We start from the raw sequence: 25136 nt of genomic DNA, 5'->3' as shown, positions 1-25136 counted from the left end.
CACTGGTGTGAGATATACCCTTGTATGCACTGCCAGTGGGAGTGCAAAGAGATACAAACAGGCTACAAGCCATTTGGCACTACCACCCTGTAAGATCTCAATGCCCTAAACTCCATGAAGTCACTTTTAGACCACAACCCAATGAAACAGCCTGAGATGTGACTTAGGTCCCCAAAGATTTAGGTCCAGAGACACCCAGGGCAGCACTGTTAGTAACAGCAAACCAGAAACAACCTAGAACTTGAGACTCTGGAGCAGAGAAATGGTTCTAGATGCTGGGACATAGGGATGGTGGGAAGCTGGTGCAGCCACTCTAACAGCAATTTCCAAGGTGTTTAAATGGCACAGGCAAATGCTCAACCATTTCCCCGACTAGGGGCACAGAAAAGCCCAACCTGAATGCACATCATATAGAAAAAAGAGCATATTTTATGTAAAAATTGCTTTAATGATTATCTCTGGGTTTTCATTTGTAAGCCTATCTTGACTTCCCAAGATTTCCATGAGTACATATTACTTAATGAGCAAAAGAATAATCTAGAATTATTTTTAGCAAACACAGACCCTCAAGGCCTGCCACATCCTGTGTAGCACAGCAGCTCAGTCTTTAATTCACTCTCCCAGTAGACACAGCACACATCAGGGCCAGACCATGCGCTCCTCGGAGACCAGCAAGTCCCAGCCTCAGGAGGACACACCAACAGGCAGCTCAGCTTGGTGTGTGTGCATGTGTGTGCATGCGTGTGTGTGTGTGTGTGTAGAGTGGGGCAGAGGCGTCTCCTGGGAAAGCAGGGGAGGTGTCACTGCCAAGGTGACATTTAGCAGTTTTTTGTTTTTTGTTTTTTTTTGAGACAGAGTCTTGCTCTGTCACCCAGGCTGGAGTGCAGTGGTGCAATCTCAGCTCACTGCAAGCTCTGCCTCCTGGGTTCCCACCATTCTCCTGCCTCAGCCTCCCGAGTAGCTGAGACTACAGGTGCCTGCCACCATGCCCAGCTAATTTTTTATATTTTTAGTACAGACAGGGTTTCACCGTGTTAGCCAGGATAGTCTGGATCTCCTGACCTCGTGATCCGCCTGCCTCGGCCTCCCATAGTGCTGGGATTACAGGCATGAGCCACTGTGCCTGGCCGACATTTAGCAGTTCTAAAAGCATGAATAGAAATATGAGAGCAGGGAAGGGGCTGAAGAGGGAGATGCCAACTCCTTACTCAACCGAAATACTCAGGGACGCTTCCTGGTCTTTATAACTGACCTGAAGCAATGCATCTCCATTCCTGGCTTTGACTACGATGGTGCTGCGCCTGGCTGGGCATGGAGCACGGTCCCGGGCCCTCAGGCCAAGACCCTCCTCCTCAGAGTCTCAGCCCTGCACCAGGCCAAACGGGAACTGACTGCTGAGGAGTCCAGTGTTTGTGTCCAAGTTTCTCCATCTGCGCCCAGATTCCCTAGAATCACACTCTGAGTAGCAATGCTATGGATACCTTCACCCCAGAATGCCAGGACAGTCAGCTACTTTAAGAGCACAGTCCTGCTTCTGGCCCTTTCTAACCCCCATTCCATCCCTTCCTCTTTCCCCTGTGTTCTTCATTCCATCTCTTTTCTTTGCTTTTATGTAAAACGCTTGTCTGGCACGCTCCACTGAGGCCACGGAATTCTTGACATTTGACGGCCAAGCAAGGGTGGAAGGTACCAGGGAGATCCAGTCCCAACCCTGCGTGGTGTGGTGAGGAGGGCCTGGGGTTCTGGAAGCCAGCCTGCAAAAAGGCATCCAGGCACCCTGGAGCACAGAGAGCCCCACCTGCCCTGGCAGAGCTCTGTTGTCTTGACATGGTTTGTGGGAACATTTTTTTTTTTAAAGGATTTGCTCAAGTTGACTCGGTGCATCAAAGGCTGGGGAAAGAACCGCCCTAGAACTGAACGCCACAGCCTTTGGAAGCCACGCAGGACTGCAACACGATGACAGCTTCTATTTCTAACAGCAAACCTAAAAAGCTCAGGAACCAAAATAAAACGGATAGAAATGAAACCACTCAGAGTATGTCGACAGTACTCAAAGCAACTCACGAGCATTTCCCCACACTGTCTTCCCAAATGAGATTTTTTTTTAATGGTCACATTGCAGAACTGCTATGAGGAGACCCTGATTTATATAACCCTTCCCCCCACCTCACGTATCATCATTATTAAAAAACACTATGGGGATCATACTTTCACCTAAGTTTGTATTATTTGTTATCTACATAGCCTAAGCAAATAGTAAATGTCGGAGAATGAAAATAATTTTCAATGTTTAGGGGAAAAAAAGAAAAATACCTCATTTCAAATTTAAAAAAAAAACCATAAAATCTATCTTTTAAAAAATGAATGAGTAAGCTGGAATCCACAATAGTGAGAAACCCAGAAGTGATACCGAGGGGAGGCAAAAAAAAAAAAAACAAAAAAAAACCCTATATTCTCCACCCTGAAACAACGTATCTTTCTCAGCAGCCCAGTTTCATCTGCAGCTGTATTTTCCCCACTCAAATGCCACCATTGTTCACAACAACAGATGAGTAAAAACCAGTTAATATTCCTTCAGCATCTCTTAGGTGTCTTCAATCCTATGCGCTGCCATCCCTTTAAAGAAGAAAAGATCCACAGCCAGGAAACAGGCTCAGAAACTCAAACCCAGGTCTCTGGATCCCACAGGGAGGTGAGGCACAGCCAAGAGCAATCTGTGTCCATTACTTGCCTCAAATGACCACATGGAAACACTGTGTGCAGAGCCAGCCCCCCAAGCCCGTGGTGGTCCTCCTTGGAGGTGCTGGGGGCTGGGGAGAGGTCAGAGTCAGGCTCACGTGAATTTCAGAAAGCCACTGCCCAAGATAGGGGTGGACTGCATGATGCCATGGGCTGTCCCAGCTCCAAAGATGTCCGAACCCTCCAATAAAGGCCACAGCAATCGTTATTCCCAAAGCCCCTTATGCTTGGCTCCAGAGCACACAGCAGAGAAAACTGACAGAAGGAAGAATGTTCACGGGTGTCCACCCCTACCTATGCCCCAGTGACCTGGAAATAAAATCCATCAAGAGCACCGGGGCCAGCCAGCTGGGGTACGCTGGAGAGTATGGGTGGCAGAGGGAACCCTGCTGTGGACTGATCATTTGACACTGTGTTCTGCACACCTTTTAAAAACATGTTGGTACCATGTGAAAATATAACCTAAATAACAAGTACATTTTTAATGTTGAGATGGAGAATTTAGCACCTATAACTTCTGGAGATGCATACTATGCAACCACATGAGTCCCCTCTGGCTCTGAATTCAGAGAGCAGCTACCGACACAGGCCTCTGCTGCCTGTGCTCAGCACGCCTATCAGAAAGCGCCAGCGCTGGCATGGGCTTTCCCTCCCTGGCGGCTGCTCCTCCTGCACCCCCATGCCCAGGCACTCCGGCCAGAAACAAGGGAGGAGTCTACGGACTGATCCTCCCCTCTCACGTCCCACATCTACCCAGGTACCACGCCGTGCCATCTGTCTCCTGCTGCCCTCTGTCACTGCAGGAGCCCCAGAAGAGCACATCACCCCTCACTAGGCTGCAGCCACAGTCCCTCTCAGAAAACTCTGCTCTCTGGCTTTCCAGTGCAGCCCTGTCTAATCACCCTCCATGTACCCTCCCCACAGCTCTTCCCCCATAGCCTCCAGTTGGAGCACCCAGCTTTCACCTGCAGAAGCCCCTCCATGCCCCCGACACAGCACCCCATGAACAACTCACCTGGCATCGCTACTCTCTCCAGCCTGGTCTCTCACTAGCCCCCTCAAGCCTGGGGCTGCGGCCTTTCCAAGCTATTGTCAGTCAAAGGACCCCCTTCCCCAGCTGCTCTCTGTGTGTGGGTCCCCACCATGCTCCCTGTCTGTAAGGCCATTCTAACACCTCACCTCCTGCCAGCCCCTATGCCTGGTTTATTCCATGTCAGGAGGTATGGCCTCCATCCTCTGATGGCCCACTCCTCCTACATGCCCAACCCTCTATCCCCACCGCTCCCCCACAGCTCAGACAGGCCTGCCCTGCCCCTGGGCTTGGGCATCCCCATGATTTCCCTGCCAGTGGGCATCCCCATGGCTCCTTCGCCTCCAGAGGCCCAGCACCCAGCTCTGCCTCAGCCCCAGGCACATGGACCTTCCCTTGGGGTCTTAGTGTCTCTTTCTCAGACTTGCCTTTTCTTGGTGGTTTGATGGTCACCCACCCAACCTCCTCCCCAGAAAGTCTGGTGCAGGAAGGGGTAAAAATACATACACAAAGGTCACCAGCATGCCAGCCAGCACCAGCTGCAGAGAAAACACGGACAGAAAGGTGTATGCCCACCGTTCACTCATTTGCAAGCTGGGGGAACTTACTTACTTCCTTGCCTGCTTGAGAAACAGCCGCTGCATCAGAGACTGGGTTTCATAGTGTCTGAATTCTCAAGGAATTTGGATGGAGGACAGTGAATCTATAACCAGCTACTGTACTTCTCACGCTTATAGCTTGCTCATTTGCATTTTAAAGTCAAACCCCGAGCCCTCTCATGCCAACAGTCACCTTCTCCCCTGATCTTTTACAATAACTGGGGAAAGGCAGCCCGGAGAACAGGCCAGGGCAGGGGTCAGGCTGCAAAACATACTTTCCTAAGGATGCCCAGGCTGGAGGGGGCCCGGCAGCAGGTGGGTCTTTCCTTCAGGGTTTTCCTCCACCAAATTCAGGACTATTCCAGAAAGAGGCAGTGAGTCCCTGGATGGAAGACTGCTCCTCCTGAGCCTTCCCCACAGATTGGATTAGAGTGGAGGATGCCCCGAGGTGACAGCACCCAGCAAGACTGATGCAGGCCTTCTGCCCAGCCCATAGGAGAGCCCCAGCCCCACTCCCCAGACCACAGACAACCCAGGGGATATTTTCTCCAACACAGGCTCACTGTGTACAGGGGAAGCAATCATAGCGCTGTGCTTGGCACTTGGTCATTTTAGCAACTAGGTGTTTTAGAAGGAAGCACAAGGACCTGGGGAGTGGGTCGAGCCCCGTCAGGCCTTGCCTCTCAGATAGGATCTGTTGGGTAGATGAGCTCATTGCCACTAACCAGACTCCTCTTCCAGGGAGCCTTCCAGGCTGCGTGAGGGCCCTCCTCTGTGCCTGTCTGGGTCCCTGCCCACCTTGGTCACTGTCCGCAGACATCACAGAGAGTTGAAGGGGCCTGGCTTGGGCCTGTGTGTGCCCCTAGCACCTGGGGCCTATCCACAGCAGGTGTCCGGGAAACTGTTTCATGCTACTGTGTCCCATCTGCACAGCCTGGCTATGAGGGGCCCTCAGCTCAGCACTCAGTGAGACCAACTCAACACTGAAACGGTGGAGTCAGGGTGGCCCGTGCGTCCAGCATTCCCATTACCATACCACAGAGCAGGGGGCTGAGGAAACAGGCACTTGCCATCATCACTGTCACAACAAGTAGCCTCTCAGGATAGGAAGCGGAGGGCATCTGGCCCCACAACCCTTACTATATTCTCCCCTTGTCCCACAGCCCAACTCCCTGCTCTCAACACAAAGCAGCACAACCTCTCCTGAGCGGCCTGGGTCCTGGCTCCCCTGTGACTTCCTCTCCTGCCTGAGCAGCCCTGAGCAGACAGCGCTGTGTCTTGCATGATCATCATCACGTGGCCTAACAGACCAGGTCTGCAGACAAGTCCACTGCCAAGCAAGTCTCGGCGAGCGGTTCTGGATCTCAGGGGACGCACAGGCCCCAGAGTCAGGCCAGTCCAGCGCAGCCCCATCAGGGCCTCTGGATGGCCTGAGAGCAAAGCCTGGTGCTATGCCTCTCTGAGGAGGTACGTGCCTCAGGCCTGGTTCTGAGAAGTAAACAGGGTAATGTTCTGAAGCAGTGGCCTTCAAACCAAACCCCCACAAAATAAATGTTTAAAACCACATATCTATTTGCACATTTTTAAGTTGATATGAAAAATTTCTCATAAGTCTAAATACTTGTAGAGGATGTAATTTCCAACATACTGTAAATATTAACATTTTAAAATAAAACTGTTAATGTTTCTCTTTTAAATGGATCCAACGGTATCTAAATACCATGGCGATTTGAGATTCACCATCATCCATTTTTAAATTACATAATCAAGCTCTTCTTTAACTGTTGGAAATTTAACAGTGTTCCTTTTTCCTCCACAAACTCTGATCTCCCTCAGAGATGTTTATACATCACAGTGTATTTTATGCTTGAAAGCTTTATACTGATTATCCTATTATACTTCAGGGCCAAAAAATGCAAAAATCAATGTTTTAATTTTTTTTAACTTCCTGTGACCATAAAGCTCTGTCAAAAGTGTTCTCCTGGACCGAATTATTCTAATAATTACTATAAGTATACAATTGATCGATAAGACAGAAAGATATTGCAAAACTGTATAAGAAATAACCTTTAAAAATAAACCTTATTAGGCCAGGCACAGTGGTTCACACCTGTAATCCCAGCACTTTGGGAGGCTGAAGTAGGCGGATCACCTGAGGTCAGTAGTTTAAGACCAGCCTGGTCAACATGGTAAAACCCTATCTCTACTAAACAAACAAACAAACAAACAAAAAAATTAGCTGGGCGTGGTGGCAGGTGCCTGTAACCTCAGCTACTTGGGAGGCTGAGGCAGGAGAATCGCTTGAACCTGGGAGGTAGAGGTTGCATGGGCCAAGATCATGCCTCTGCACTCCAGCCTGGGCAACAAGAGTGAGACTCCATCTCAAAAAAATAAATAAATAAATGAATAAATAAAATTTAATAAATAAATCTTATTAAAAATACATCTATACAAAGAATGGGAATTTTTTGAAAAATTACTTCATGAATGCTCAGATGAATATTGCCTATTGCTAGAATCAAACAGCATTTATCAATTTCATCTCCATTTTCTAATTTTTACAGATATGAGAGCAGAAACCACTTACTCAAATTTAAAAAATGGAATGGAAAGAGATTTACCATAGCAAATTCTTTGGATTCCTTTATAATTATATGCCAAGAATTATAGTAATCTGTTATCAAAAATCATTCTTTTTTTTTTTTTGAGACAGTGTCTTACTTTGTCACCCAGCCTGAAGTGCAGTGGCACAATCTCGGTTCACTGCAGCCTCGACCTCCTGGGTTCAAGTGATCCTCCCACCTCAGCCCCCAGGCAGCTGGGATGACAGGCATACACCACCACACCCGACTAATTTTTTGCATTTGTAGTTGGTGGGGAGCCCTCAGTTGAGGTTTTGCCATGTTGCTCAGGTGGGTCTCAAACTCCTGAGCTCAAGCAATCCACCCACCTCAGCCACCCAAAACAGAAGTGATTCTTCATGTGCTATCGGCTGAGGACACCATCAGGTCCTCTTTGAATTTTGCTGCAAGCAAGGAACTGGAAATACCTCCCTGGCCCCAGGATGACAATGACTGTTCACTGTACTTGACTACTGGGAGGGTTTTATGCCCTGAGGTCTCACACCTCGGTCAGGTCTGCCTGTGGATAGAGTGTACAGTTCTCCTGCAGACAGCCAGCTTCCAGTGTGCCAGGCCCAGTGCCAATTACTTCACTCAAATTAACTCAGTTCTCACAACGGTGCCAAGGGAACAGCACCACGATTATCCCCATTTTACAGATGAGCAGAAAGACACTGCGTCATTAGGCAACTGGCCCAAGGTCACACAGGCAGGAACCTGACCCCAGGCGGCCCCACCTCACAGCGTGCACACTCTTCTGCAGAGCTGGGAGAAGGAACGAGCTAAACAGGCACAGGGGTAGCAGGGAAGGAGGGCTCCTGAGCTCCTCAGCCTTAGGCACAGGCACAAGAGGACACTGAGATCTGCAAAATCCACTTTCTTAAATATGCCCCCACACCCACCTCGGGAAGGTTACACACAAATGCTTCCTTAAAGTAAACCCACAATGCCTGGTACACTGGAGTCCTCAATAAAAGGACTGTTACTGTTGCCATTAAATAACAGGAAGAGAAACAACTCCCACGACCAACCGACCTCCCTCCGGTCACCAGCGTTTTGCAGTCTTGAGTCCTGATTCTTGGCCCCAACATCCTTTTTTTTAGATAGCAGCCAAAGTCCAGGTAATAAGAGGAATGGAAGCATTTAGTAAATGGAGAACCAATGAACATGCAGAGGAGACCGTTCGGCAGAAAACCAGGGGCCACAGGCTTTTGAGACAGACAGACCTGTACTCAAATCCCAACTCCACCACTGCCGGCTGAAATCCCCAAGAGAAGGCACAACATTCTGAGCCTCAGTTTCCCCAACTCTAAAGGGTTCTTAACACTACACCATCCCTGGGTGGCTGCACAGAACAGGAAACGCCCCTCAGGGACCAGACATAGGACACAAGAAGATGGCTGGCAGCAAGGGGACACACATCCTCTTCAGTCACCAGCACCTGAACCCAGAGGATGGCACAGCCCCAGCTCCCAGGGCCCAGCAGCCTGGAGATCCTGTGCACAGAGGCCCAGCTGATTTTGAAAAGCCTCCCATTTTTGCAGAGTCTTTCTCAATGCCTTAAAATCTAAAAGTTCTCCAAACACAGGGATGCCAGGAGGAGGTGAACAGAGAGGTATCATGGTAGGTTTTATTTTCAGATGCTGGAGTGGAAAGTGTCCAGTCTGGCTTCACTCTGGTGGTGCCCAGCCACCACTTCCTCCGCCAAGCCACCACTGAAATGAACAGCATACATGTCTAGAAAGATTTTGCAATGCTGCTTCTGCCCCGGACATTCTGACACAATGGCTCCAGTCTCCTGTTCCTCCCACAGACGGAGCGGATTAAAGATTTTAGTCTAAATCTTCCCGGAACGCCATACAAATGAAACTCGCTGACCCCTGTCCATCTCTCATCCTGTCCTCGAGTGGTGGGGGTGACACCCACTGTGTGACAGTTTGAGGTCGCATGTGAACAGGATCAGGCATGGGGGAAGGCTGTCTTGCCCTCTCAGGCAGTGTGTTTGCTGGGGAGCGCCGGAACTCACTTCCTCTGAAAATGGCTTCCACAGCAGTTCCCCCAAGTGGCTGGGTGGAACCACAGGGCAAGCCGGGGCCTTCCTGAGCACAGGGAGCCCCAGCTGTCAGTCTCAGGATTATTGTGGGTAAAGTAGCATCTGTAAAGGATCCGTGGATTTCCAAGTGAACCATTATGGAGGGATAAAAGGGAAATGGAAGCCACCACATCCTAAAGCTGCAATGGTTAGAGACCATCTAACCCCGTGATGAGACGTACAACCACATCTCCTCTTTCCACACCTGCACCCCTGGCAGGCACTACAGATCAATCCCTGTTCCCACCCACTCACAGATTTAGGATCCTCCAGGCCACCAAAACCAATCAATCAGAAATGGTCCCTGAACACACACCCGTAAGCCATTCCTGAATTCCAATATCCCTCACTTGATGATGGAGAAATTAAAGCCCACAGAAAAATTCAGTGCAGGTTGGGCATGGTGGCTCATGCCTGAAATCCCAGCACTTTGGGAGGCCGAGGTGGGCAGATCACCTGAGGTCAGGAGTTCAAGATCAGCCTGAGCAACATGGTGAAACCCCATCCCTACTAAAAATACAAAAACTAGCTGGGTGTGGTGGCGCGCATCTGTAATCCCAGCTACTCAGGAGGCTGAGGCACGAGAATCGCTTGAACCCAGGAGGCAGAGGTTGCAGTGAGCTGAGATAGCCCCACTGCACTCCAGCCTCCACTCCAGAGCGAGACACCATCCAAAAAAACAAAACAAAACAAAACAAAAACAGAAAATAAAAGAGAAAAATCTAGTGTACACCATGCAATTCTGCAGAGCCAAGAAGAGCCTGGACAAAAACCTAGAGCTGCTGAGAGGCTTCCAGAAACTACCTCCTTACCCCAAAACAAATCTCACCCTTCCAGTGATAAGTTCAACAAACTACCAGCAGGGAGGTAAGGAGGATCCTTTACCAGCCCCACCCATCAACCAGCCCCAGTCTGGTCCCAGGAGCAGGGGAAACCTGGGCCCTGTGATGCTGAACCTGCAGGAATGGGGACACCGCTCTCCTATGGCCACTGAGGGAAGGCCTGGAGCTGAAGTTAACAGGGGTGGGCTAGAAGAGCTCCCCAGCAGGCTTTTTGAAAGCCCCTTAGATATTCTAGCAGGGGCCAGCACCTCTTCTGCCCTGATCTAGTCCCCAGCTTGGGTTCCCCTCTCTGCAGCTACAGGCAGATGAGGCCCACAAGGCAAGGAGATAGGATGCCAGCCCAGCTGCACAGGCCACAGAGTCACCCTCAACGGGGATAGCGAGGGGAACACAGGACATGGCCAGGTCACCATCAGGTTTACCAAGTACCCATTAGGCGCCAGGTACAGCCTTTAGTGCAAATAACACAGCCTGCCCCTCACACAGAGTCTGAGAGTATTTTGATGTTTCCTTCCTCCCCCTCCATCCATCCTTCCCTCTTCTCTCCATCCATCCTTCTATCCTTCCTCCCCCTCCACCCTTCCTTCCTTCTCCCTCCATCTTTCCACCTTTCCCCTCGCTCCAAGATCCTTCCCTCCCCCTCCATCCATTCTCCCTTCTTCTTCCATCCATCCTTCTTTTTCTAGTTAATGAGCACCTGACCCAAGTCCACCCAGGGTGAGGCTACACAAAGCACAAAGACACAAAGACAACTGAATGTCTAGCTGGGTGCCTACTGCCCCCTCACCCTTCCCACACCCACCCCAACCTGACCACTGCCAAGCACACTCCCCTCAGCACTCCCAAACCAACGCTCTCCCCACTGACAAAGCCACAGCAACCCTCCAAACCCGAGAAGCCCCAGTCGGAGTCTTCCCAGCCCAGGGCAGAAACCACATCAAATCCACAGGGGTGCTAAAAACAAGCTGCACGTGAAGAAGAGAGAAAGCTGTGTCCGACGCTGGAGGAGAGGAGGAGAGGAGGAGAGACGGAGAGATGGGCGCCAAGGGCCTCCCTACCCATAGAACCACGAGGATGAGTGTACTCACCTGCACAACTTCTATCCCTCGCTTCCTGTGGAGAAAAACAAAGAAAACAAGTGTTACTCCAGCAGGCTGGACATGTCCTTTCTGAAGGTTCCCAACAGCCGGCTGAGGGCAGGACCGTGAGGGGGTTTCAGGAGGGAGCCGGCAGCTACGCTTCTCCTGCCACTGTCCCAGAACGGCCATGTCTTCCACTCCCAGCCACTCCTCACACCACCTTCCCGCTGAGAGGGCTGGCTCCGCAGAGGGACTTGCTGGAGTCCTCTGGAGGCCCCACACCAGCCACCTCCCTCTACTCCTGTGCCAGGCCTCTGTCAGCCGAGCTCCAGCCTGGTCGTCCCAACGCCCCTGCCACCAAATTTACCACCATCCCCACCACCTGCCATCCCTGCTGAGCTCAACCCCCACGGCTCCCCCTGTCCTCCCCATCAGGTCTCACCCCAGGACCTGCCACAGCCAGTCATGCCCCAACCCATCCACTGCCACACATGGGAGGCCCACACAGTCCTGCCCACTGCCTTCCCAACACCCCACTGACGCCTGCCCCGGCCTCGCCAACAGCCTCCAAGCTGCACTTATGTCCCCCACATCCTTGCCCTTCGCACGCAGTCCCACGGCCACCACATAACCTGACTCTTGCCACCCAATGTTAAGAGCCTCATGGCCTGGGTTGGGGTTTGCCCAGAACACACAAAGGCTTTCTGTTGACTCCCACCCTTCCCTTCCCCACCCGTTTCTTTTTGTTTTGAGACACAGTCTCCCTCTGTTGCCCAGGCTGGAGTGCCGTGGTGCGATCTCAGCTCACTGCAACCTCCGCCTCCTGGGTTCAAGCGATTCTCCTGCCTCAGCCTCCCGAGTAGCTGTGACTATAGGCGCCCGCCATGATGCCCGGCTAATTTTTGCATTTTAAGTAGACATGGGGTTTCACCACATTGGCCAGGCTGGTCTCGAACTCCTGACCTTGTGATCCACCCACCTCAGCCTCCCAAAGTGCTGGGATTACAGGTGTAAGCCACCATGCCCAGCCTTCCCTACCCCACATTTCTTACTGTGAGCCCAGGAAGTGCCCACCTGTGCAGCTCTGGCACACAAGGCTTTCTCCTCCCCGGCCCTGGTGCCCACCTCACACCCCAGCCTTGAGGATTCCGCTCAGCATAGCCTCTCCAGGAAGCCTCCCCACCTGTAAGAACTTAAGGCAACCACTGTCTTGGCCCTTTGTTCTGGGGTATTGATTGCTATGAGCCAGGGATGAGTGCTGGTGTAGGGCCACCAGGACCTGCAGGACCCAAGCGCCCAAAACAGCATGCTGTGCACATTGTGCTGGGAAGAAAGGCCTCCAGCAGATGCTCAGAGACGGCTGCGGCCAGGCAAGGTCAGGAATCTGTGGTTTACTCACCCAAGCTCCTTGGAGCAGGGACTATGCCAAACTTTAAAACTATGTGTGCCCGTGCCCAGCTATGATGCCCCCTAGCACACAGACACTCCTCAACAGCTGCTGGCAGATGAAGGTGTAAATGTGTAACAATTTAGCTTAGCTCCTGGGCCCAGCACTCGGAGGGTACAACAAATGCAACCTCCACAGTCTGGGCCCTTGAGAGGCTCAAGGTCTTAGGGAGGAGATGGGCAAAAGCCCCGCAGGAACCTTTGGGCACCCCTGCTGCCTTGTTTCATGGCACAGCTGAGGCGCCACCCACTAATTCCTAAATCTGTTTGTCAGCTCATTCAGTGAGGGCTTCCTTAGCACCTTCTGATACCAAGGCACTGAGCAGAACCTCACAAAGGAGCCACTCCAAGAGACAGGAAGAGAAGAGGCCAAGGAGAGCTGACCAGGTCCCACTGTGGGAAGCACCCAGCCCACCTTTCCTCAAACCCCCGACACCTCAACAGAAACTTGGGCCCCAAGGAGTCCAGTTTGAGAACCACCCTGGTTGAGGCATTCAGGAGGAACCCTCAGCGTCTCTTAGCTTCTCTGCACTTCCTGTAGGAATGGTGGCCAATATCCATCTGCTTCCATGATTTCATGAGGGACAGGGGAGACACACAATAGCATAGCACTGGGCCACCAAAGCCCACAGCACAGTGACAGATAGCATCATGAGGAACCTGTGCTACACCCAACCATCAGCTCACAACCTGCACCATTTCTGAGCACCTGTGGACACCTCGGCCCCTGCCTCATTCCCAATCATCCTGGCCCCCACCAGAGGGACGAAAAAGCTGCAGGAAGCGTCACTGACGGGAACCTGCCCCAGGACACACAGCAGAGGACCTTGAGGAGCCAGCCCAAACTCCAGCAACCCAGCTCCAGGACGGAAAACCCAAGCCCCAAATCACCCAGAGTGTGAACCGCACAATGGGAAAGGCCAGGGACAGAGGAGCATGAGTGACCCACACCAGTTGGGGCAGACTTCCACTGGGCTCTGGGCCAGGGCCTCAGTTTCCCTCTGAGTCAACCCTGCTGGCATCCAGGTTATCTCAGCATGTGACTCTCGTCTCTTTACTGAAGTCAATTCCAATCAGTCCACATTTTACATCATCCCAGGCAGTCCTCTCTCCCTTAGTCCTAAAAAAACAGTCTCTAACTCTGAAAACAGATGGAACACATAAAATAAGAAAGCAACAAAAAAGTAATCTAGAGAAAAGATCGGCTGCAATCTTAAGTGGGGTTGAGCTCCCAGGAGCCACAGCAGTTCCTCTGTCACTCAGAGCTCCAAAAAAAGGATAAACTGCAATAGTGGCAGAAAAGAGGGGGCCACCCATGTATGCTGCACACCCCTTGAAGCTCACCACTCACCAATACCTTCTGCAGCCTCATAAGGGGGGCACAGTGGTTGCCCCATTACCTGCGGAGCAAGCTGAGGCATGGGAGACTTGCAAAGTGCAGGAGCTGGCCCCGAGCAGGGCTCTCCCCACACCCAGGCATTCACCAGGCGCACCACCATGGGCAAGGGTGGCACCAAGTAGGGAGGCCTGGTCTCCAGCCTCCAGGGCCTCAGTGCAATGGAAGGACCAGGAGGTGGCAGGCAGAAAACTGCATCCCCTCTGGTGGTGGAATCCCACGCGCACCACCACAGCCTCTTGGGAAAATAGAACAACCTGTTGGGCTGATTTTTCGTCGGGAAACTCCTGCAGAACAAAGGCACCAACAACCTTGATGCCCTAAGAAGCATGTTCCTGAAGTCCCACCGTAACCAGAAAGTTCAGAAATTGAATGATGAAGCCAAAGGGGAAGAGGGCGAAGGAAGGGACATGAGGGACAGTGGGAGGGAAGAGAAACCAGAGCACTGGCTGTCAAGTGACTGACTGTTCCTCCTAAAAACCCTGGATCCACAATCCCACCTCATCACCCCACAGATAGGCTCAAGTGTGCAATATGTTTCCAGTTCTGCCCTGTTAATTACCAAACTGTATGCGATAGCAAAACACTAGCAGCAAACTAAACTCCCCTAAGAGGGGACATTAACAAACCACACGCCGTCAAAGGAATAGTACACAGCAGTAAAAAGAACACAGAAGGCCTCCATGCACCCACAAGGAATTATCTCCAAGACGTTGCTGTATGGAAAACGTAAGATGCAAAACCCTGTGTGCTGTAGACAACTATCTGTGTTAAGAACAACATCTGGGACGAGCATGTGTGCTTGTGTACACACGGAGTGAACCTGAGGGTGCTACAGGAAAACGATCATGGCAGGGGCCCTGGTCAAGGGCAAGGGCAGCTGGGGTGGCCGAGGGACTTCCTTTTCACTGTGTCCCCTCATACATCGCTTCAATGTTGTGCCAAGGGCCTATAACATGTTATCAAAAACTGGAAAATATATTTTTTAAATTGTTTCTTAAATAGATGCTTGATAAAAGCACAAAGCAATCGATCAATGGAGGACACAAGACAGAAGAGCTCAGGGTGTATTGTGAAAAGCTTCCAAGTGCTGCCCCAAGAGGAGCTGAAATGAGGCCTGCAGCGGGGACCACCAGAACTCGCTACGGGTTCTAAGGCCTGGAAATGGTCCAGTACCTGGAAAACAGACTGAGGGGCGTGGGCTGCAGTGTTAACTGTGGCCACGGGGCTGGGTGATGCCAACAAAGTGCTGTGGTTTTTTCTTCCTACTTCTCTGTGTTTTCGAGATTTTCTACAATGAACATATATGCTACCCTCAAAACTATAGGGAAGGTAACAATAAAAGTTAAAATTTAATTTTTTTTTTTTTTTTTTTTTTTTTTGAGACAGAGTGTGACTCTATCGCCCAGGCTGGAGCGCAGTGGCATCTCAGCTCACTGCAACCTCCGCCTCCTGGGTTCCTGCCTCAGCCTCCTGAGTAGCTGGGACTACAGGCGTTCGCCATGACGCCGGCCAACTTTTGTATTTTTAGTAGAGATGGGGTTTCACCATGTTGGCCAGGCTGGTCTCGAACTCCTGACCTAAAGTGATCCACCCAGCTCGGCCCCCCAAAGTGCTGGGATTACAGGCGTGAGCCACTGCGCCTGGCCTACAATTTAATAACTTTTAAGTTTCATTAAAAACCTGCAGCCGGGCATGGTGGCTCACCCCTGTAATCCCAGCACTTTGGGAGACTGAGGTGGGCCTTCCAAATCACCTGAGGTCAGGAGTTTGAGACCAGCCTGGCCAACATGGTAAAACCTCATCTCTATAAGAATACAAAAATTAGCTGGGCATAACAGCGGGTGCCTGTAATCCCAGCTACTTGGGAGGCTGAGGCAGAAGAATTGCTTTAACCCAGGAGGCGGAGGTTGCAGTGAGCCAAGATCGGGCCACTGCCCTCCAGCCTGGGCAACAGAGCGAGATTCCATCTTAAAAAAAATCCTGCACCTGTGAATAATTTTATAGGCTCTAAACTGTCATTTTCTTGATAAATATTACATTAATATATTAATATTAATAAAATAGGAATAGCTAAGTATAAACATGCTTTTCCAAAAGCTGGATTATTAATGAAGGGAGGATCGCTTTGCACAAGGAAGCCTCTCCCCGGAAGTCCAAGGAGCTCGAACCCTTAAGGAAGTTAAAATACTCACAAAATGATTTGATGCTTTCAGGGGATGAGGCTGGCAATAAGAGAAGGCTTCAAGGAGGAGGCAGCATTTGCCATCTGGCAGAGCAACCGAAGGGTAACTACAGACAGGTGCTGGGAAGAGTACTTATGGAGGAGTAAGGTGAGTCCTGCGCCCTCCCCAAAGGGTGTCTGGGGCTCTGGAAGCATAAAGCCCTCTCATGGGGCAGGGGCTGAGACGCAGGACAGAGGATAAAGGGGCACACCTCCGAGGCCCAGGATGTCACCTGGTGGCCCAGCCCTTACCCATGGGCCAGTGGGTCCCAAATGCCAGGGCAGATAACCTGAGAACCACCACTGGAGCGTGTGAAAAATCCTCATTCGAGGCCACCCTGAAGCCTCTGATCCAGGAGGTCTGGGGGCAGGGCCTGGGAAGGATTCAGGGTTCATCACGCCCTGGGTGCTGCTCAGGAGCGGGTATGGGGACAGCTGCTTGTCCACAAGAGCGACTCACGGGCTTCTCTGTGACCAGTGGAAGCAGGATCTGATTTGCTGGGGGAGGACATAGCAGGGGTAGGGGGCAGCCCTCACAGGTCTTGGGAACAGGAGTAAAGGAAACCTAAGAACTAGAAATAGCTGTGAGGCTCACATTCTGGAAGGAGCAGACCGAGGCACTGCGCCAGGCCCAGGAGATGAGAGAACATCACAGGAAGGCAGTAGCACTCCATTGTTCAACTATGGTGGTACCAGGAAGTGATCAGAAGCCCAGGACTGAGCTTCGCAGCATTCAGAGGCTTAGATGAACGTAATTCGGGAGGTAGGTGGAAGTGGAAGAGGTGGGTGAGCCCCTGAGAGCAGAACATGGAACCAGACCCCTCTGTACCCTGTGCCTCTGTTTTCTTTTCTGTAAAATGGGAGAATCCTAGAACTCATCCCACACGGGCTTTAAGGGAAGCAGAGTCCAGGCCTGGCACAGTACCTGGCTCACACCAGAGACGGGGTCTTGTGACCTGTGCTCTGCCCTGCCACCCTGCCTTCCTGCCCTTACAGAACTGCGCCTCCTCTAGCCCACATGACTGGGGGCGGCACGCCCACTCCAGGGGTGGGTACGTGACCTGGCACCTCACTTAGCAGCAGGATGGAAGCAGGATCCAAGCCCTGGTCCTGGTCCTTTACCAGACAGGTCCTGGGGGACTGTCTGCAGTGCAAATGGCACTGCCTGGAAATGCTGGAGGACACCACTGCTTCCATGTGGCGAGAATCCAGAGGAGCCCAAGGCCAACCAGGAGAAAGGGACAAGAGGACTCCAGGAGGGCAGGTTCCCTGGCCAGACCCGGCCGCGTGGGGCTCGTCCTCTCTGGAGCTTCAGCTGCAGATTTCTGCTCAAGCCAGCTAAAGCTTTCTGTCACTGGCCGCTGAGCAGCAGGGGTCCCGTGAGTAACAGTGGTTACCACTTCTGAAGATGACGAAAATTAGTCTGGATGACCCAGCACTGAGGGAGAGGGGATGATAAGGGAAAACAATAAAAAGGATCAGAGCAGAAGTAGAAGAGAGTGATACGGAGCAGAGACACGTCCACAGCATCCACGCCACCACCAGGCCACTGTAGCACACTACCAGGTGTGGCGTCAGGAGGTAAACACAAGACACTCTGGCATAACAGACCCCATCCAGCAGCAGGCCTGCCATACAGCAGAGCAGGGCACAAAAGGCTCAGGGACCATGACCAGCAGCAGGCATGGGATGTGCCGCTGAGCCGCCCAGGGTCTCAGCTTTCATATCTGTTAAATGGATATGACCCTTCCTGCCCAAGAGGCCCTCCCCAGGGCAGGTGTGGGGACCTGAGGGCTGCAGCAAGTGAAGTACATGAAATGGTGAAGAAGCAAGGGAGGAGGGTTATACTGAGAACCACTCAGGGAAGTGGGAGGCCAAGCACATCCTCATCCAAGCAACATGTGGCACAGTTCAGTAATTGCTGATTTCAGGCACCCAAATAACAAGACCCTTTGGCATCTCCAGGTACCAAGCACTGGGGAAAAAGCCCCAAGTTATGGTCCCCCTTTCCCTGCCTGCAGAGGACAGGGCCCACACCGTACCCCACAGAAGCCCAAGATGTCTCCCCAGGACTTCGGGCTCCTAAACAGATGATTGGGCCCCTGTCACCCATGTGTGTTGATGGCCACACTATTCCCTTCCTCAAATGCCATCCCCTCATCACCACCTGACCCCCCAGGTCAGCTCCTCTGGGAAGCCTGCCTTGGCTCCCACCCTCCTCAGGCCCCACCGCCCCAAGCTGCCCACACCCAGCACTGGGCAGACAGAAAGGCTGCTGGGCTCCAGAGCACTGACCCCACCAGGCTAATGCTTGGTGGTGAACATCAATGGTGGCCACCAAAGCTGGCAATTTCCCTCCTGGACACTCAGTGCCACTGTGTTGTCCCTGCCCCCAGTTAGGCATGGCTACATGACTTGCCTTGGGCAATGAGACATGAACAGAGGTGACCACGTCCCCTCCCGGAAGAAGCATTCCATTGCCAGCACCCAGGCCTCCCTGACCTCAGTAACAAGGAAGCACATGAGGCTGCCACCCACCAGCAGAGCCAGCCAAACCCACCACCTGGAAACAGCGCTGGCTGAGTGGTGACGAAGTCAGGCTGGGAACCAGAAACAAACAACTGATGAAGAGGACTTTCAGCCAGCGCTGATTCCCAACTGTGGGCAACTGTGTGTCCCCATGAGGAGATTTAGCAACACCTGAAGACCTTTTTGATTGTCACACTGAGGAAAGTGCTACTAGAATCCAGTGAGGAAAGGGCCCCTGTAATGCACAGGACAGCCCCTAAAACAAAGAATTATCCAGCCCAAAATGTCCACAGTGCTGAACTTAAGAAGTGGGATACACACTGAGCCACTGCAGGGCAGATCACAGCCCCCAAGAGTCTCTGGATCCAGAGTGCATGCTGAACGAGTTGTGAGTAAACCTGTTTCCTCTGGCCTCTCGGGGCTGTTTGTCACTGCAGCCTAACCTGGCCTATCCTGACTAACAAGCACTCTTTCAGGGACACAGCTTGTGCCTTGTGTCTACAGCCCCAAATTGTTAGCAAAACACCTGCTGCGCAGGCATTTGGAGGTGCAGCTTGGAAGACAACAGGGGGAGGCAGCAGCAGCCTCTCAAACCCTCCCAGGAGGGACCCCAATCTCCAAACGCCAAGGCTTGACCTAAGTCTGCCTTTGCACAAACTGATCCCCCTGCCAGGAGCCCTTCCTCAGCTGGCAAACTCCTGCCCACCCACCAAGAGCAGCTCAAGCGCCCTCCTCATCGAGAGGCAGGAATCATGGCTTCCACTGAAGACTGCTCCACGCTCGGCATCAGACCATGAGCCCCTCGAGGCCAAAGACGGCTCTTTATTTCAGCATCCCTGTGCCCCCTGCAGACCCCGGGCCTGGCAGGCTCTCTGCAAACACTCCCCGAGTGCTGCCAGGTTTCTGGGCCACGCTCCAGTCCCGTGTCCCCTGCCTGCCTGCTCTGCGGCATCTTGGTTCACTTGCTGATTGTTTGGGAATTTGGATTTTCCTCCTATTAACAGTGCCAGAAACTGAAATGGCCTGATATAAAGACAACATACGAACAGAATTTTAAAGCCAGTACAAACATTTGAATTGTCTGAACAGCTCTAGGGAAGAACCAGATAAACTGGAAGCTGCCATGTGTCTTTTTTATTGAGTGGCGGCATCTTTCCTTTGACTGGGGAGTCACCAACCACCTTACCTGAAGACCCTCCCCCAGTTTGGGTGCCCCACCCAGGGGAGGCAGGCAGAGCCCAAGGTCCGGGCGCCCCTCAGTGCAGGCATAGCAGCCTGAGTCAGTGCACTCCCTCAGACCCAGAACAGCTTCCAGGGGTGCCTGGAAGCAGCTTTTCCCAGTGAACAGGACAAGAGTGAGAGGCAGAGTGGGTAACCCACCTTTGGCACCTCCTGGAGAGGTCATCAGAGCTGCAGGGGCTGAAAGCAGCACAGGGACTGAGGTGCCTTTGAGACTCCCCTCCTCAATTCAATTTTCAGGAAGGAGGAAGGCAGGCGAGGGCAGGAGATCACGCGAGGCAGTGTTCTGCCACATCCAAGGGGTCACCACTTCAGATGGGGAATCATCCTGACCTCTGGCTGATCACAGATGTTAAGTCTATTCCCTTAATGGCTCTTGACATCTCCGCTTTTTAGTACGAAAATTCTTGACTTGAAATCGTTTTTGAGTCTTTTACTACCCCCTTGCAGATGCAGTAATTTTTCTTTCCCCTAATTAGGGATGGGACCTAAATTGTGGGAAGCAGGGGAGTGGGCTGCTGGGAGAGGGAGGTGGTGGGGGCAGGTCGGCAGGCTTGGTTCTAGCACCTCCTCCTCTCCCCACCACCCCCACTCCCCCATCCCCATCAGTTGGCCAGCCTCAGGGCTAATGATTCAGTTGGTTCTCTTCACAGCAGCTTCTTAATCCCAAGCATGCAAAGTCGTTTAGTATCAGCCTAATGAGCGAGCTAAGGCAGAAATTCCCGTGACATTTTCCTCCCTTGGACTCACTGGGGGAGGGAGAAGCCGGCTCAGGAAAGCCTGAATTGTTCTAGCACCTATCCTCAAGGTACCCCACACTCCTAAAATAGCAGCACAAGTGCGTGTGTCCCCAGCCTGTGTTCTGGATGCTGACACTCTTTGAAAGGCTGTGTTCCAGAGGAGACTGAAAGACTTCACCCAAATTCTGCTGCCAACACTCCTTACCTGGCCTAAGGGCTGGGGGCAGCTCCCGGTCCCTGGATCTCAAGCTCTTAAGGTTGAGTTGTCTTTGCCCTGTTGCTGCACCTTCAACCACAGGCAGGGAGAGTTTCCTGGTCTGATTTTGGTCTTCTCTGTCAAGCACGGGGCTGGCCTGGGAGCAGAGGCGGACCCCAAACCGCAAACCCTGCCCTGAGATGCTAGCTGCCACAGGGCAGACCAGTGGACTACATGCCACGCCCTCTGGCGGGTGTGCCACAGGCCCTTAAATAGGACAAACACCCGGGGGACAGAGGAGGCACAGGGAAGTCTCGGTAGAGCCGCTATGTGAGCCAGGCCCTGGAGGGGAGGGAGAGGCAAGCTGCCAGAGCATGCTGGAGAAGGCCTGCTAAGCACCAGGAGAAGCAGAGGCAAAGACCAGGTCATGGGCACTGGGGTTTCCTGGGCCCCCCTGGCCACAAGCACGAGTCAGCCCTGACCCCATCTCAGAAAACTTAAACCACAAGGCCCCTTACTCGAATATCTCCCTGGCCCCTCAGATATTTTCAGGATGGCAGGTCAAAGGAAGGTCCCAAGATGTCAGGTCACATGGGCTCTGGCCTTGACCTTGACCCAGTCCCTCCCTTCTCAGTCACAGATTCACCTGCAAGCCCTGAGAAGAGCAGGATAGAACACCGTATTCGCTTCCCATTGCTGCTGTAACAAATCACAAAAGTAGTGGCTAAAAACAACACAAATGTATTATTCTCTTAGGGTTCTGAGTCAGAGGCAGGCTTCCTTTTGGAGGCTCCAGGGAGAAGTTGATTCCTTTGCTTTCTTTAGTTCTACAGGCTGTCCGCATTCCTTGGCTTGTGGCCACAGCACCCCAACCTCTGCTTCCACTGTCACATCTCCTCTGATCCTCCTGCCTCCTTGTGATTACACTGGGCCCACCCAGGTAATGCAGGAACATTTTCTATCTCAAGACCACTCACTCATTCACATCTGTAAGCCAAGAGCAGTGGCACGTGCCTATAATCCCAGCTACTTGGGAGGCTAAAGTGAGAGGATCACTTGAGGCCATGAGTTTGATGCTGCAGTGTGCTCTGATCACACCTGTGAATAGCCACTGTACTCCTGCCTGGGCGACATAGTGAGACCCCCATCTCTAAAAGATAAAAATTTAAAAATCCCATCTGTAGTCACGTCACACTCTTTTACCACACAAGGCAGCACATTCACAGGCTCTGAGGAGTAGGACCTGCCGTCTTTGGTGGGGAGTGGCAGGGGCCTTACTTTGCCCACCACAACCCCAAGGCTCCCACAGCTCTGCCGTCCCAGGGTTCTTAGACACCGCCTGGAAGCATTCACGTGTCAGGCAGGAACGAATAAGGACTTGTCAGGAGTTCATAAGGGGCTTCAACAGTCAATGAGGAGTCGATGGGGAGGAGCCCAGCATTCAGCTTCGCACAGTGCCTGCAGATTCCCAAAAGGCACTGGGTACAGCCCTACATGGCCACAGGGGTCCCTGATGGGAATCGGGGGGAAGAAGCCCAGGGAAGAGATGTGGGGGAACTGGGTGCTGGAGACCAAAGGCCCCAGGCCTGGAAGCCTCGACTATAAACTGGGGAGCTGGGTGATAATTACTGATACTTGGGCTCATCCTGAGGTCCATGAGAGGTGCCCAGGCACCTGACCCTAAAACAGGCAGCGCTTCATCAGCTACCCGAGACCCTCCAGTTTCAGAGAGGACTCCAGGCGCCTGAGCATGACCCAAATAAACGAGAGGCTAACACCCGTAATCCCCAGGCTCTCTCCTTCCCCGCCCAGGCCTGCTCTCCCTGTCCCAGGCAGAAACAGGGACAGAGGAGGTGGTGGCAGGACTAGTGAGGGCCAGGCACTCCGCCCCCCTCACACCGGATCTCAGCAGCCACTGGGTGGGTACAACGGTTGCAATTTTTTTTTTTTTTTTTTTGAGACAGGGTCTCCCTCTGTCACCCAGGCTAGAATAGAGTGACACGATTTCGGCTCACTGCAGCCTCCACCTCCCGGGTTCAAGTGATTCTCCCGCGTTCAAGCAATTCTCCCGCCTCGGCCACCCAAGTAGCTGGGACTACAGGCGTGTGCCACCATACTCGGCTAATTTTTGTGTTTTTAGGAGAGACGGAGTTTTGCCATGTTGAACAGGCTGGTCCTGAACTCCTGACATCAAGTGATCTGCCTGCCTTGGCCCCCTAAAGTGCTAGGATTACAGGCACGAGTCACTGCACCAGGCCTCTTGTTTTATTATTTGTAGAGACAGGGTCTCACTATGTTGCCCACTAGGTTGCTGGTCTCAAACTCCTGGGCTCAAGCAATCCTCCCGCCTTGGCGTCCCAGAGTGCCAGAGTGCTGGGATTACAGATGTGAGCCACTGTGCCCAGCCCATCACCTCTTTTCAAGTGGGGAAATTCATAGCAGTTCAGTTTCCTGACCAAAGACTCACAGCAGATAAGAAGCAGAACCATTAGTCGGGCGACATGGCGGGCGCCTGTAGTCCCAGCCACTCGGGAGGCTGAGGCAGGAGAACGGCATAAACCCAGGAGGCGGAGCTTGCAGTGAGCTGAGATCCGGCCACTGCGCTCCAGCCTGGGCGACAGAGCGAGACTCCGTCTCAAAAAGTAAAAATAAAAAAGAAGCAGAACCACAATCTAAACCCATCCAAATACCAGTAATTCCCAGGCTCCTTCACTCCCACCCAGGCCTGCTCTCCCCAAATCTGTCAGGAAACCCTCCTCATCCCACAGCACTGTATGACTTCCTGGGGAGAAAAGGGACCTGTGTTATGGTGGCGGCAGGCGCGGGGGGCACCAGGTCTGTTGGGGATGAGGCTTCTGGGACTTCTGGAAGAGGGTCGTCCTGGACAGAGCTGCCTCTCCACCCAACCACCTGCTGCCCCAACCCTCCCTCAGAACCTTGACCCCAGGAGGCCCAAAGATGGGTGCCATTGCCCCAGGGGCCCCAAGACCTAAGGAGCAGTCTCTGAGGAGGCCTGAAGTGAAGGGCCCAGAAGGCACTTCCTAAGGTCCCGCCTCTGGCATGTCAGGACGCTATGGAATAGATATACCCTGGGTCAATCCAGCCCAGAAGCCAGGGGAGCCGGCACCCTGTTCCTCCCCTCTCCACAGGGTTGACAGTCCTTCTGTCCAATATCAAACCTTCCAGGCAGAAGGAACCATTCCTATGAAGTAGATTTCAGCTCAACCATAGGAAGAGTTTGTTGGCTTCCAAAGGAAGGCAGTCGAGACGTGATGAGCACCCCGTGATAAGAAGGATTCAAGTAGATGCCAGATGCCAGCAGGCAGGGAAGAGGGGCCAATCTGTGGGGAAGGAAGCAGGGCTAATGTTTTAGCAGCCCCACCCCACCTCTAAAGGGTTCCACCAATGAGATAGAAATCAGCTGGGTCACAGGACTGCAGCTCATGGGAATGGTAGGTCAGCTGGGCCTCTGGAGGAGGTGAGAATGAGCCTGGGGCCTCAGAGGACCCCAGTGCCAAGAGTCAGCCTCAGAGCCAGCTCTTGGCAGACGGGCACACCCCCCATCTTCTTCCTGCCAGCCTCCAGGCCTGTCAGGCTCTGCAGCTGGGAGCCATGGCTACAGTCCCCAAACAGCTGGAATAACCCCTCAGAGCCCCATGCAGGGGGTCACAGCTGCCACCAAGCCAAAGCCAAGAGGCAGGACCCTGAGCATTAGAGAGAAATGTCAAAAGAAGGATGCAGAATTCCAGAAGGGCAGAAGAACTGAGGCCAGCACGGGCAGCCTCCCACTCCCTGAGACACACAGCTCTGCGGTGCAGGCCACCGGGCAGCCTCCCTGCTGTCCCTGCACACACACTCTGCACCTTCTGCATCTGAAACCCAGCTCGTCACCTCCCAGCCACTGCCCAGACTCACCCCTTGGGCTTCCCTCACCCCCACCACTCAGGCCTCTGCAGCAGGTGCCTACCTCCTCGCGCAGCAAGTCTCGCCCCATCTGCTCCTAGCACACCGGGCTTCCTGCCCTGCCCCCACGGGTCGGTTCTTTCACACTTCTCACCACCTGCCCACGCTGTCCGCCCCTAGAACGCCCCCATCCCTGCCTACCATGGACAACATCGGAAGCCTCTTCCTCACACCATCCTCTCAGAGAGCGGTCCGAGAGGAAGGACACGGAGGAACCCAGGGTGCTGGAAAGGGCAGTTAGACCGAGACCTGAAGGGCCAGCACACGGTGTATCCTCCTGACCTGAATGCCTCCCACGTGAAGGACAATCCACAGAGTCCACTTTGTGCCAACCCTAAACATCCAGCCCATATCCCGGACTGGTGTGCTAGCAACCATCCTGGAGAAACCCTACTTGTCAG

At 52.8% G+C, this 25136-nt stretch overlaps 1 protein-coding gene across 2 annotated transcripts in view; it reads right to left on the bottom strand.

Moving 5' to 3' along the window:
* ITPK1 (inositol-tetrakisphosphate 1-kinase) overlaps positions 1 to 25136 on the bottom strand; it is a 181382-nt gene that overhangs the window by 125210 nt on the left and 31036 nt on the right. For both annotated transcript variants that reach the window (XM_003902187.3, XM_031667887.1), the window contains one exon: positions 11012 to 11036. In XM_003902187.3, the coding sequence (XP_003902236.2) occupies positions 11012 to 11036 (25 nt within the window). The remainder of the gene's footprint in view (positions 1 to 11011; positions 11037 to 25136) is intronic.

This window comes from Papio anubis, chromosome 7, assembly GCF_008728515.1.
Source record: "Papio anubis isolate 15944 chromosome 7, Panubis1.0, whole genome shotgun sequence".
Lineage (NCBI taxonomy): Eukaryota > Metazoa > Chordata > Mammalia > Primates > Cercopithecidae > Papio > Papio anubis.
This window is presented reverse-complemented; position numbering and strand designations above follow the sequence as displayed.